Source organism: Crinia signifera, chromosome 8, assembly GCF_055691185.1.
Source record: "Crinia signifera chromosome 8, ASM5569118v1, whole genome shotgun sequence".
NCBI classification, from domain to species: Eukaryota; Metazoa; Chordata; class Amphibia; order Anura; family Myobatrachidae; genus Crinia; species Crinia signifera.
In genome coordinates this window covers 100,822,498-100,836,355 of record NC_139224.1, presented here as the reverse complement: position 1 = coordinate 100,836,355, position 13,858 = coordinate 100,822,498, and the positions used below count along the sequence as shown (strand labels likewise).

Genomic DNA, 13,858 nt, shown 5'->3' with positions numbered 1-13,858 from the left:
ACCCACATGTATACACACAGCAACATACAACCACACACACATATGTATACACACAACCACACACACATGTATACACAGCCACACACACACACACACATATATGTATACACACAGCCACACACACCTCTGTAAACACACAGCCATATATGCACGCATAGCAACAAATGCAAATAAACATAGCCCTATATAGATACACACAAGCACACACACACACACACACAATACACATAAATAGTTTAACAAACACTATAAAAGAGGCATACCTTCCATAGCATGAACAGAAGATCGTGGGGGGTGGAGAGCTGGACGGGCTGCAGGGCTGTCAGGAGGAGACAGGGGCTCGCCTCTGTGTGTGACAGGAAGTCCCGTCTCCTCCTCTCTCACTGAGCTCCTGGAGCAGCGCTGCTAATCACTGCAGCGCTGCTCTCATACAAGCTGGCGCACAGGGGCTGGAGTTCAGAGGCAATGGATGTCAGCCGGGTGTCCCCTTCAAACGTGGCGCCCGGCGGCAAATGACTCCATTGCCTCCGAGACTTCCGCCACTGCAGCAATTCAATAAGGCAGTTGGCCGTTATGTAATTTGCATTAGGTGAAGGAAAGGCAGCGTTAAGTGGCTCACAAAGTAGTGGAGAACTACAAGTCCCAGCAGTCTCCGCATATATAGCCTATCTGACAAGCAGTGGGCCAGTACAATTACCTTCAGCTGCTGGGGCGACTCTGTGTCCGGGCTTCCCTCCCTGTGCGGTGTGTGCAGATGGTGATGTCCCCGCTGAAGACGTGAGCCAGGCTGTGTCTGTTTCGGAGTCCCCGCTGCAGCTGCCGCTGGACGAGCTCAGGTCTCTGATTGGTGAAAGTGAGTGATTCTCCCTCATCAGGAAACAGCTGTGATTGGCGGAGACACCTGTCAAGCATGGGTGCGGGAAGTTGAGCTGGTTGCTATAGCCATTAGCCAACAGGGGAGACGCTAGGGTAAAACTTGGAATAAGGGACAAGCATGACGCAGCCGCTCAGTAACAGCAGGTGGAGAGCGGTCTGTCAGCAGCGGCTGGACACTGGGGACGGGGGGAGGCAGCAATGGAGGGCTGGAGGCTTTTTCAGACACCCAGATTCCGGGAGAATCCCGGAATCTGGGAAACTGGAAAAGCCTCCTTGAGGGTTGCCACCGAAAACGGGAGATTCACAGAAACTTGGGAGAGGTGGCAACTCTAATTGGCACCCATACACGGTGCGACGGGGTGGTGCGATGAGATGCGTGTTCCCACACACATCACATGGCACAGCACATGAAGTATGTGCTGCAGGTACTTTTTGAACTAGATTGCATCGCATCTAGTTCAAAACGCATGGTGCAAGAGCCCATCGTATGTGTTTTGAAATAGATGCAATGCAATCTAGTTTAAAATGCATCGCACCGTGTATGGGAGGCATATGAGGGGGTTCATCAGATAGCTAGATAAATAGACAGACAGAGCTAGATTTTAGACAGAGATAGATTTTAGACATAGATAGATAGATAGATAGATAGATAGACAGAGAGACAGAGAGATAGACAGGCAGAGAGATAGACAGGCAGACAGAGAGATAGACAGACAGACAGAGAGATAGACAGACAGACAGAGAGATAGACAGACAGACAGACAGAGAGATAGACAGACAGACAGACAGAGAAATAGACAGACAGAGATATAGACAAACAGACAGACAGAGAGAGACAGACAGAGAGACAGATAGATCGATAGATAGTGAGAGATATAGAGATATAGACACAGACAAATAACAACAAACTCACCCAGCCAGCTCCTCTGTAGGCTCCCGGGCCATCTCTCTTGTGCACTTTGCAGAGCTTCACACTGAGATGGGGGCATCTAGTGGCTCCTGCTAGTACTGCAGTTAGCAGTAACTCCGGAGCTTTCATCTGCCTCCATCTGCAGGTGGGTGCTTAATTTTGCCGACGCCGCAACAGCGTCTCACAGACTGCAGCAGGGTGCAGAGGAGGGAGAGCGCCTCTGCTGGCCGGCGCCTCCCTGCTTTGCATCCCTCGCTGAGCGGGTTCCGCCGGCCCTGGTGCCATTTATACTATATTTAGTCTTTGGATTTCTGAGACTCAAGTGCATGATTTAGCATTTTTTGGCATTAAACTGTAGTTGCCATGCTCTTGACCATTCCTCTAATATACCTAGATCCTCAATCATTTGTTTTACCCCTCCTAGTGTGTCTATCCTGTTGCATACCTTTGTGTCATCTGCAAAAAGGCACATTTTACCCTCAATTCCATTTGCAAGATCACCAATAAAGATATTAAAAAGCACCGGTCCAAGTACAGATCCCTGGGGTACTCCACTTGTAACCTTTTTCTCCTTTGACTGTACTCCGTTTACTACAACTCTCTGTTTTCTGTCCTGCAACCACGCTCTTATCCATTAAACTTTGGGACAGTGTCAAAAGCTTTACTTAAGTCTAGATAAGCTACATCTACAGCCCCACCTTGATCTATTACTTTAGTCACCCAGTCAAAAAAGTCAATAAGATTTGTTTGACATGATCTTCCCCCAGTAAACCCATGCTGTTTTGGATCCTGTAAAATGCTGGTTTTGAGATATTCTACAACTCTTTGTTTTAAGATTGTTTCCATCAATTTCCCTACTACCGATGTAAGGCTCACTGGTCAATAGTTGCTTACCTCTTCCTTGCTTCCACTTTTGTGCAGTGGGACTACATTCGCTGTTTTCCAGTCCTCTGGGATTACTCCAGTAGCTAGTGACTGGTTAAATAATTCTGTTATTGGTATCACCAGCTCCCCTTTAAGCTCTTTTAATATCCTTGGATGTATTCCATCTGGCCCCATTGATTTATCCACTTTCAGTTTTGAGAGTTCTGTGAGGACTTTCTCCTCTGTAAATGTACTTGTCTCTCCCTCAGTTTTCTGACTATACTTGCAACTTAACTGTGGCCCCTTCCCCTCTCTTTCAGCAGTGAATACTGAGCAGAAATAATTATTAATATTATCTGCTATTACGTCTAATTATTCCACTTTTTGTTTTTCTCCTTTCACTTATGTACCTAAAAAAAAGTTTTCCCCCCTTTACCCACTGACTGGGCCATTTTCTCTTCAGCCTGTGCTTTTGCACATCTGATTACCTTCTTAGCCTCCTTCTGTCTAACAAGATACACCTCTTTGTCCTCATTCTTCTGCGTCTGCTTAAATTTCTTAAAGGCCAACTTTTTTGCATTCACAATACTTGCTACTTCTTTTGCAAACCACAATGGCTTTCTTTTTCTTGTGTTTTTCCTAACTATTTTGACACAAAGTTCTGTTGCTTTTAGAACTGTGTCAATCTCTGTCTTTATTTTGAACCATACTGCTTGATGGTCACTGGATCCCAGATTTTCACCCACATTTATGTCAGATATTCTGTCACCATTTGTAAGTATTAAGTTGTGTCCTTACGAGTGGGCTCCCTCACCAATTGCTGGCGGGATGCTCCATGCAAAGAATTCAGCATGTCCCTACTTCTGTTGGAACTTGCAACAGGCAGCTCCCAGTTTACATCAGGTAGATTAAAGTCTCCCATGATTATCACCTCTCCTTTTAATGCAATTTTATTGATGTCCTGCAATAGGCTCTTGTCTAGTTCCTCTTCCTGACCTGGTGGTCTATAGATCACCCCTATTCGAAGAATCGCCTTCTCCCCTGTTTCTATGGTCACCCAAAGGGCCTCAGTTTTGTCTTCAATACTTTGTATTATGGTAGTCTTTATATATTTTTTCACGTATATTGCAACCCCTCCTCCAATTTTTCCCATTCTGTCCTTCCTAAATAAAGTATATCCTGGTATAGCTATCATCCCTTGTCATTATTGCAATTAGTTCTGGGATTTTATTTCCTAAGCTCCTAGCATTTGCACACATAGCTCTTAAAGTTGTGTTTGTGCTTCTCCTGCTGCTAGCTATGTTCATCTTTCTGCCTATATCTATTCGGTTTTGATCGGCATTATCTTCTGTTGCAGTGGATAGGCTTCCTGTTCCATTTGCCTGCAGAGACAATACCTCTAGGTTGGGGGAGCAGATTTCTTCATTCTTATTTGGTTCACTGCCCCCCTCTGCTAGTTTAAATAGTTGCTTATGAAGCTTCCAAACTTCTCACTTAATATTCTCGTTCCCCTTGAAGATGGGTGCAGGCCATCACTTTTATATAAGGCTCTGTCTTGCCAGGCAGGGCCGGCACTGCCACTAGGCAAATCTAGGCATTTGCCTAGGGCGCCGGCCACTGGAGGGCGGCATTTGCCCCCCCCCCCCCGTGCCGCGGGGGTACCTGTCCTGCGGCTGTGTATATAAAGCTTGCGGCGGCGGCAGCGGGGGGTTCCTGCAGTCAAGAAATAACGAGCTCTATCCGCCTGGCTACGTGGAAGCGCTTCTGTTGTGGAAACACTGGCCGCACGCTGATTGGCTGAGATTCAGCCAATCAGCGTGCGCCTTGCAGCCAGTGTTTTCACAACAGAAGCGCTTCCGCGTAGCCAGGCGGATAGCGCTCGTTATTTCTTGACTGCAGGGACCCCCGCTGCCGCCGCAAGCTTTATATACACAGCCGCAGGACAGGTACACCCCCCCCCCCGGCACCGGGGCGCCCCCACCCCGACTCGCCTGGGGCGCTCCGGTGCTTTGCACCGGCCCTGTTACCAGGTAGCTTGACTTTGACCTAAATATCCAAATCACTCCTCATTGCACCAATTCCTTAGCCAAACATTGAAGTTTCTGATTCTCAGAGTTTTATCTTCCCCTCTCAGAGTTCTATCTTCCCCTACACTCTCCTACTCTGCTCCTCCGGTTCTCGAGGATGGGAGCATGGAGGTCGGAGCTCTACGTGCATGCGACCATCCCCAGCCCTCACCGGACCTGGAGCAATAACCTCCTATGGATGTAAGGATGTTAATTTTTGGATGGCTAATAGCAGGTGGAGAGACACCGCATGATATCAAGTTATGATATTTTGATATTTTTAACTTAAGTAGGGGCCCCAGTGCATTGCTTTGCCTAAGGCCCACAATGCCGTTAAGAACGCCCTGATACTGTTCCTTGATACAAAGCAAAATACTGTAATACCCGATTGCCAGTCAAAACATCTTTTTGTATGGGTATGGATCATTAGGTAGACAGCAAGATGGTCAACACACATTATGTTGACATTACTAGGTTGACATGCATTAAGGTCGACATGACTGAAGGTCGACATGCAGAAAGGTAAACATGACTGAAGTTCGACATGGGTTAGGTTGACAGGTCATTAGGTCAACATGTGGAAGGTCGACAGCCAAAAGGGCCACATGGGGTTTTTCACATTTTTTGTCCCGAATTTCGACACAGTCAACATTGACACTGAAATGTAGCACCGCTTTGGACATGGTGCCTCGCTACACTCGGCGCACTATTTTATTTTCCCACAATGCCCTAGTGGATGGTAGGGCATGAAATACCGCCTGTCGGCACATGTCAGCTCAAAACAAGTGAAAAACCCCATGTCGACCTAACCCATGTTGACATTCAGTCATGTCGACCTTAATGCATGTCGACCTAGTGGTGTCGACCTAGTCACCATATCCCTTGTGTGTAATAAGTAATCTCAGTTCTCTGCAGCATTCTCACCCCACTTATTACATAATCACTTTTAATGAGAATTAGACTAAGCTGGTTTTATGAGATTGAAGAGACAGACTGTGCAGAGGGGTAATCCAGTGCCAGGATCCAGGTATCAGGATGCACACAGATACAGCTAATGACCAGTGCAAGGGACAGCTCTGAGAATGCTCTGTTCAGTAATATTGATCTCTCTCTGCTCTGTCCTGGTACATTTGGGTAAGCCGGTTCCTTTCATTTTCATGGTCTTCTTATTGGTTTTACACCACATCCAGAACGGAACATTAGCAAAAAGTCTGGGTAGTGGGAATGCAATTTGTAGTCATTTTCCTAATTAGGTCTTAAGCCCCGTACACACAGTGAGATATTGGCTAATGGCTCACCATGAAGGAAAGCAGATAATGGGTTTGTCTACTATTATTTACGATGAATTTGCTAATGTGAATCATAGCGGAGGATAAAATTCTCACAGATTTACTCTCTGCCCTAAAAATAAAAGAATTCCTTCTGTGAAGAGTGTGAAATTGCGAGCTGTTGCTGGCGTTTAAATGTAGCGGCTACAGCATCTCGCACCCTCCGCGATTAATAGAATTGACTAATTTGTGTGAAAAATCTTACAGTATATAGCCACAATATATTCTTTGGTGGCAGACTGTCAGATCTGACATATTTTATCTATCAGTATATCCCCAGCATAAGTATTTATGTACTAGTTAATATTATTATTATTTTTTTTTAAATACTGTAATAGGGAAATACATTGGGCTTTGCAGTCATGCATGAGGTAATTAACATTAATGTTAAACTGTAAAAGAGAGATTATTTGTTCGACCAACATTAATGCGGTTTCCTCTCTATTCTCTAGGTGTCCATTGCGAACAAGACATCAATGAGTGTGAGTCAAATCCCTGTCAAAATAGAGGCACGTGTGAGAATATCCATGGCAGTTACACCTGCCACTGTCCTTCAGACAAGGACCCTGCAGAGCTCTACTATGGGGGCCCAGACTGCATGGAGGTGCTCATTGGCTGTGAGGAGCATACATGCCATAATGGGGGTTCGTGTATACCTTATTTAATGGATGGAAAACACTACCACAACTGTGTATGTCCTGCAGGATTCACAGGTCCTGAGTGTAAGCTACAAACCATGTTCTCATTTAATGGTACTACTGTTTTTCCTATTAGGAATATTAGTATATTTTCCAATATATCCCTGAGTTTCCGGACTGTGCAGACCAGCGCAACTATAATCCACTTGGGAGAGCAGGCTTCATCCCTGAGGCTATATCTAGAAAAGGGCTTTTTGTTGTTAGCCTTTCACCGCAATACTCAGCTGATGACACTTCTACAATTATCTCACAATGTCAGTGATGATCTTTGGCATACAGTTGAAATAATCTTCAGAGACAATATCCTCCTCAAGCTTCTTGACCCCACATGTGGTATTGCATGTGTGAATCAGTCTCACAATGATGGCCCATTGAACATTGTGTTCCAGAATATACAGCTGGGAGGGGAGCTCCCAGCACAGACCAGCGAAAGGACTCTTTTCAATGACGTGGTCCAAACGCAATCTTGGTTTGTCGGATGCATGCAGGACATCAAAGTGGGTTCTAATGTATTTACAGAGGAAGATGGGAAATTGGCCGGCATTGAGGTTGGCTGCAAGAGACAGGATCATTGTGTGAATAACCCGTGTGATAACAGAGGAAAATGCATTAATTTATGGCTCAGCTACTACTGTGACTGCTACAGACCTTACAGAGGGAACAACTGCTCCACAGGTAAGTATCAGTGACATCAAAATCTCACAAAATTAATAGGAAAGTCCCATTTTATTAATAGCCCTGCATGATGACCTTCTGCCACTCTATGGTGCAGAACAGGTTGAGGTTATTATATATATATACGTATATCTATCTATCTGTGTATATATATATATATATATATATATACACACACACGGGATGGAGGATGGCGGCACTCGAAAGAAAAACACACAACAGGCTTCTAATATGCCGATGTTTCAAAGCCAAGAGGCTCCTTTATCAAGGTGTAGTAGAATCTATATCTCCTGCACCTTGATAAAGGAGTCTCTTGGCTTTGAAACATCGGCATATTAGAAGCCCGGTTTGTGTTTTTCTTTTGCGTGCCACCTTCGCCATCATTCACGCATACCAAAGTCAGCAACTGTGCTGTTGTCTGGAAGGCACCGATTTATAGATTTTGTAGATACCTCCCAGAGTTCCTGAACCTATTTAAAAAAAAAAAAAATAGTACTGCCTATATGTGCCCTAAAAACATAAATTGGTTGTATATAACACATTGAACTATTTGAGTGACCTCTGTATTTTTGCGGTCTAGTCATGAGAGCCAGTTGGCCTCTGATAAGTTATCTGGGTCTATGTGAATTGCAGCAGTGGATGGTAAAGTACAAGTGCACTTCAGCACTGCCCTCGGTGCAGGACAGCTGCTCAGAAAACAAGTCCTAGCCTACTGATAGTGAAGGTTTTCACTGGCTGGCAATTACAACCATGTCAACATTCTGATGTCAACATTATCGATGTTGACATTGTTACAACTAACAATCTGACAACATTCAGCTATAGCTAGCTAGATGCATATGCTATCGACTCAGAGACAGATGCGTCTTGAGATGCATACAGCTTTACATATGTCCAAAATTACACAAATCGATCAAATCAAATCATTTTATTGTCACTACAACATTAAAAAAGTGCATAAGTGAAATTCCAAAGAAGAAAAGAAGTACTTACAATTCACACACTACTAATTCAAGCTTAAAATAATGGATGTGAAAAAACCTTTCTGCAGCCGACTAGTATGGCAACCTAAACACTTATAACATTTCCCAGAGGGCAACAGGGATAAAAGAGAATAACAAAAATTAATTGTACAGTATTATCCTTAACTTTACCCATTTTAGCAAATATACAGTATATTTGCCATCCTAGGCAAGGATTGGCCAATGATTTATTTTGCGGCCTTAACTACCGTATCTAGGGAGCCACGATCGGAACACTTAGAATTCCCATATCATACCGTAATAGATAGCATAAGTCAACAGACTCTCAAATACACAACAATAGAAATTTATAAATATTGGCCTAGATAACCCTGCTGCCCAGAGTCTCCACAGAAAAAAGGCTTTGCTGAGCCTTTCAAACTGCTATACAGGTAAGTGAGAACCAGGTCAGATCCTCAGTAAATGTAATCCCCAAGAATTTGATATTACTAACCCTATCCCTCACCGTTTAGAAACAGCGGTCTAATGGCGGCTCTTCTGGATCATCTAAAATCTATAACCAACTGTTTTGCCATTTTAGCATTTAGGAGTAATGGGCCCCATACATCAGCAATCACAATTTATGGATATTGGGATATTTTGGCCAGATAAATGGATTTTACAATCTATCTGATTTTGCCCACACATTACAGATTAATTTCAGTGATCGGCAGATTTTTCCATCTAAAGATTGCATCTTCATATCTGGAAATTGCCCAATCGATTGTCATTTCAGCTGTTCATAATGTAAATAGATGAAGAAGACGAATTGGGAATGCCCACACATATAAAAAAGATCTGCAGATAATACCAGATTATTAAACATGTTTAAAACTCTGATTAAGCAATCGATTGGCGATTTTGATTGGGATTGCCAAAAGGGGGAGCCCACACATCTAAAATTAATTGTGGCAATCATCTCCATATCTGAAAATTGTCACAATTAATTGCTGATGTATGGGGCCCATAAGTTTTGTTTAAATAGTGGGATTTGTGGAGGCGTACTCTCCAACCAACCTTGTAGTATTGTTTTACGACCCGCTGCGCTGAGGGCTAGCAGTATTTTTTTACTGTTCGACGTCATGCGTTGATTAGGGTTAAAGATTCCCAGCACTGCCCACTCTGGCGTAAACGGGACGTAGTTTATGAGTGTGGATTCTGCGAATTGTCTGATTAGGTGCCAGAAATATTGAACTAAAGGGCATGACCATAAACAATGAAGAAGATCGGCATCTGCCTGATGGCATCGAAGACAGGAAGAATTCTCAATAGTACCCATGTGGTAGCTTCGCAGAGGAGAGAGGTATGTGTAATGAAAAGTGTTTAGGAAGAGTTCCGTATACATGCTGGCGGGCAGTGTCTTCCTCGAGAACTCTAATGCCTTTTCTATAGTGTCCATTGTGAGGTGAGGAAAGTGTGATATCCACTTAGACATTCCGCCTGAAATTTTCCCATTGTCAATTATGGTTCTTAAAAAGGTGTAATGAATTGATATGGCTTTTTTGTTGGGTACTGTGTATGTTAGTAAAGTGTCTAGTGTGTTTTGCCAATCAAGGGGGGAGAAGTGACTAATCACATGATTGATATAGAATCTCATTTGGAGAAAAGCTAGCGGGTAGGGGGCTACCATTGCATAGCTATTGGATAGTTCTGTGTATGTCAGTGGGGCTTTCTTATCAATAGAGACCAGGTTTCGCAATGTAGATATTCCCGCCAACCTCCACATGGTGAAGGGGTGTGCGGCCATACCATCCAAGAAGTTCGGGTTTTTAACTATGGGAAGGTGTAATGAATGGTAAGGATTAAGACCCGCCTTGTGTCGCAGAATATGCCATAGTCTTCGCGTAGTCCATAGTAGGGGGTTTAGTTTAAGGGATTCATGAATCTCCTGGTCGTGGAGATGGAGGAAGCATACCAAATCAGAGTTGCCAAGGAAATTCTGTTCTAGATTTGTATCTGTGTATGTTGAAGTTTTGTGAAGCCAGTCACGTAGGTGTTGTAAGATTGCTGCGTGATTATACGTTGCTATATCGGGTAAATTAATTCCCCCATTGAACCCTGGCTGTTGTAGCTTTCTCATGGCTATTCTGGCTCTACCACCCTTTCAAATGAACCGGCGCATAACCGTGTGAATTAGTGCCAGATCTGATTTGGTTATGAGAAGTGGTAAGGACTGCACAGTATACAAAATCCTGGGGATTGCCACCATTTTCAGTAGGTTTGCTCTACCTAAGTAGGAGAGTGGAAGCCGTTCCCAAGCCTTTATGGTGTCATTAAAGGTGTGTATTACCTTTCCAATATTCAATTTGTATAAATTGTTGATATTTCGTGGTAACATGATTCCCAAATATGGGATATATTCTCCTTCCCATTGCACATGGATGGGTCCAGCCCAACCGGGGACGCACCTGCCAGATTCCAAAGACATAGCAGTGGATTTGTCTAGATTAATATACAATCCCGAAATTGAACCGAATTGGGTAACACTTTCCATTATGCTCGGGAGTGACCGCTCGGGGTTGCTGATATATAGGAGGATGTCATCTGCGAAAGCTGTGATTTTTACATCTCTCTGCCCGCATTTAATACCCTGAAAGATTGGATCATTGTGCAGTTTTCTTAGGAGAGGGTCAATAGCCAGATTAAACAAAAGAGGGGATAGTGGGCATCCTTGGCGTGTGCCTCTACCCAAGTACATTTTTTTTCCCACTCTCCCATTAACCAACAAAGTGGCCGAGGGAGTTTTATAAAAAAGGCGTACCATGTTAATAAAATTTGTGTCAAATGCTCTACTCTCCAGGACAGAGAACAAATGAGGCCACAGGACCGTATCAAAGGCCCTATTAATATCCAGGCTCAGTAGCATATTATTGTCACCACGTGAACCCCCCGCTGCCACTACTGCTGCTATCGCTGTACGTATAGCTTTTACCGCATGTCTCCCACGAACAAATCCTACCTGGTGGTCTGTTAAAAGAGACGGGAGAATGGTTTGGAGCCTGGTGGCCATGATTTTTGTCATTAGTTTATAGTCCACATTAAGGAGACTAATGGGTCTATAAGCAGTCAGTAGTTGTGGGTCTTTATTCGGTTTCGGGGCCCATAAGTTATTAACCTCTCCCCAGTTTATCAGTTGCTTCACCTCCATTCTATAGCTGTCCTCCTCCCCCTCACTAATCAAACCCACCACCGTAGTATTGTCAGCAAATTTAACAATGAGGTTTGTAAAACAATCCGACGTGTACAATGAGTATAGAAAGGGACTCAAGACATATCTTTGGGGGACACCTATGTTTAAAACAAGTTCTGATTAAAAAGTAGAACCCATCCTGACTGTGGACAATCAGTTAAGAAATCCAACAGCCAATTACATATGGGAACATTATAACCGATACCGAATACAGATGACATTTGTGTAGTGTACAGCCATTTGAATTCTTCCTCAGTCACTATCATGTTAATGTGTTTTCAATCTGAGTGATACTCACGTGAGATATTCAGCGCAGCACAGAGCAGGCAGCAGAGACAGTGCTGTCCCTGCTGTGGATATAGGGCTTCACCACCCTGCTGCTGGCGAAGCGGATAGTGGCAGTGGGCTGAATGGTCAGTGCTGTTGACCATCCATTCATTTGCCCTGCATATTGGAACCATTCATACTGTACATTTGCCCTGCAACCAGAGAGGCTGAAACCGACCACAAATCATCTATCAAACTAGTTTGTTGACTTGGTACAAAAATTATTTGGAATGTCTCAAATTGTAGATCAGTTAAAAAAGTCAAACACGTTTGATCACACTTGAGTTGGTTTACACTTAAATTTACATAATTCAGCTCCATTAAAAAAAATAAAAAAAATAGTGGTTTTTTTTCCGATTTAAAAATATAAAATATTTAAAATTATTTAAAAATTGTTCAAAAATATTATAGACTAACTTTAATATGAATGGCAAATGGTAATGACTGTGAACTTTTAACAAGTGACACTTGACTGAATAGCAAAATCAGTGTGAAATTATTGAGCATGTGTACGGCTAACCGCGCTAGCATGTTTCCGTGTGATCTGCTTACCTTGCATGACTGCTGAATTACAGATACTGTTACATGTGTGCCGCTAACTTCTACATATATCCTCTTATTTGGATCTAGGCCAATGTGACTGTATGAGACCTTATGCGGCCAGCTTACGTAACTTTGCTCTCAGGGATGTCCCCTAGCATATGTGAGGTTACTTAAGGCACAACAGGATAAGATTTATGGCTTAATTCAGTTCCGCTCATTAGGCAGTGTATATTCACCGCTTGGCGAGCGGGTAAGCTATGCCAGCTCCAGACAGAACTCACCCCATGGTTGAAAAAGTCAGTGACAACTGGCTTTTATTTCAGCCGGAGATGGTCAAATATGGGGAAGGCACTGAGGCCGTGCAACATCAGCCATCTGCCCCAAGCAGGCATCGGCCCACCTGCATTTCCAGGGGAACTCTCAATGTATTCATGGTAAGGCCCATAAAACCCTGAGTGTTCCCCTGCTCCGGCCCAGTGTCCGCTCTCGCCTACCCCCTCTGGAGTGAACGGCTCGGCAAGTGTGACACTCACTGAAGCAGTTAAACGCACATGCTCAGACCCATCACCATCAGAACGGGGGCCAAATTCTGCCTTTTCTGATCGTCTCTGAATTAGGCCCTTAGTTTGGTGGTCACTACAGCTTCTAGCTTTGTTCGAGAATGATAACTTCATCAATACAAGTTAGAAATACAAATCAATCATGTTGGTAAAGTTTATATTACCTAATACCTCTTTTTTTGTCACTTTCAGAATATGAAGCTTCCAGGTTTGGACATGGAAATGTGGCATCATATGCTGTTTTCCAAACCGGGCTCCAGCACACTGATCACATCACCATTTCTGCATTTGTCAGAACACAACATGATTCAGGGGTGTTGTTTGCTTTGGGAAACAACAGTTTCCATGATGTTGTGGTGTCTCTGGAGGATGGTAAATTGACAGCAAGTACTGGAAAGGAAGTCATATCTAAGGTAGAAGCCAATATCAGTAATGGTCATTTTCACCTGGTTAATTTGAAGCTAATGCAGCACAAACTGGAGCTGTTCACATTATCACCGTCATTGGATCTGATATCTATAGACATCAAGAGAACATGGTACCCAAGTGTCCTATATGTGGGAGGTTTAGATGACCCATTGGAAACCAAGAAGAGAGGAGGATATTTTCAAGGCTGTGTTCAAGATCTAAGGATTGATGACTCCGCTTTGGAGTTTTTCCCCAATTATGAATCAATGACTAATGGAAACCCAATTTTGAGCAATGTGATGAAAGGGTGCAAACATGATAGTTTTTGCAAGGTAAGAGACCACCACTGAGGTCAGTAAGCAATGTGGAAAATATAGCCGATATTATTTAG

The 13,858-nt window shown here is 43.5% G+C and overlaps 1 protein-coding gene across 4 annotated transcripts in view; it reads left to right on the top strand.

The window, feature by feature from the left end:
• CRB1 (crumbs cell polarity complex component 1) overlaps positions 1 to 13,858 on the top strand; it is a 124,807-nt gene that overhangs the window by 77,479 nt on the left and 33,470 nt on the right. For all 4 annotated transcript variants that reach the window (XR_014454430.1, XM_083156884.1, XM_083156885.1 and 1 more), the window contains exons 6-7: positions 6,497 to 7,417; positions 13,252 to 13,799. Coding sequence is in view for 3 of the 4 variants with exons in the window: in XM_083156884.1 (XP_083013010.1) it covers positions 6,497 to 7,417; positions 13,252 to 13,799 (1,469 nt within the window). In the remaining variant the exon portion in view is untranslated. The remainder of the gene's footprint in view (positions 1 to 6,496; positions 7,418 to 13,251; positions 13,800 to 13,858) is intronic.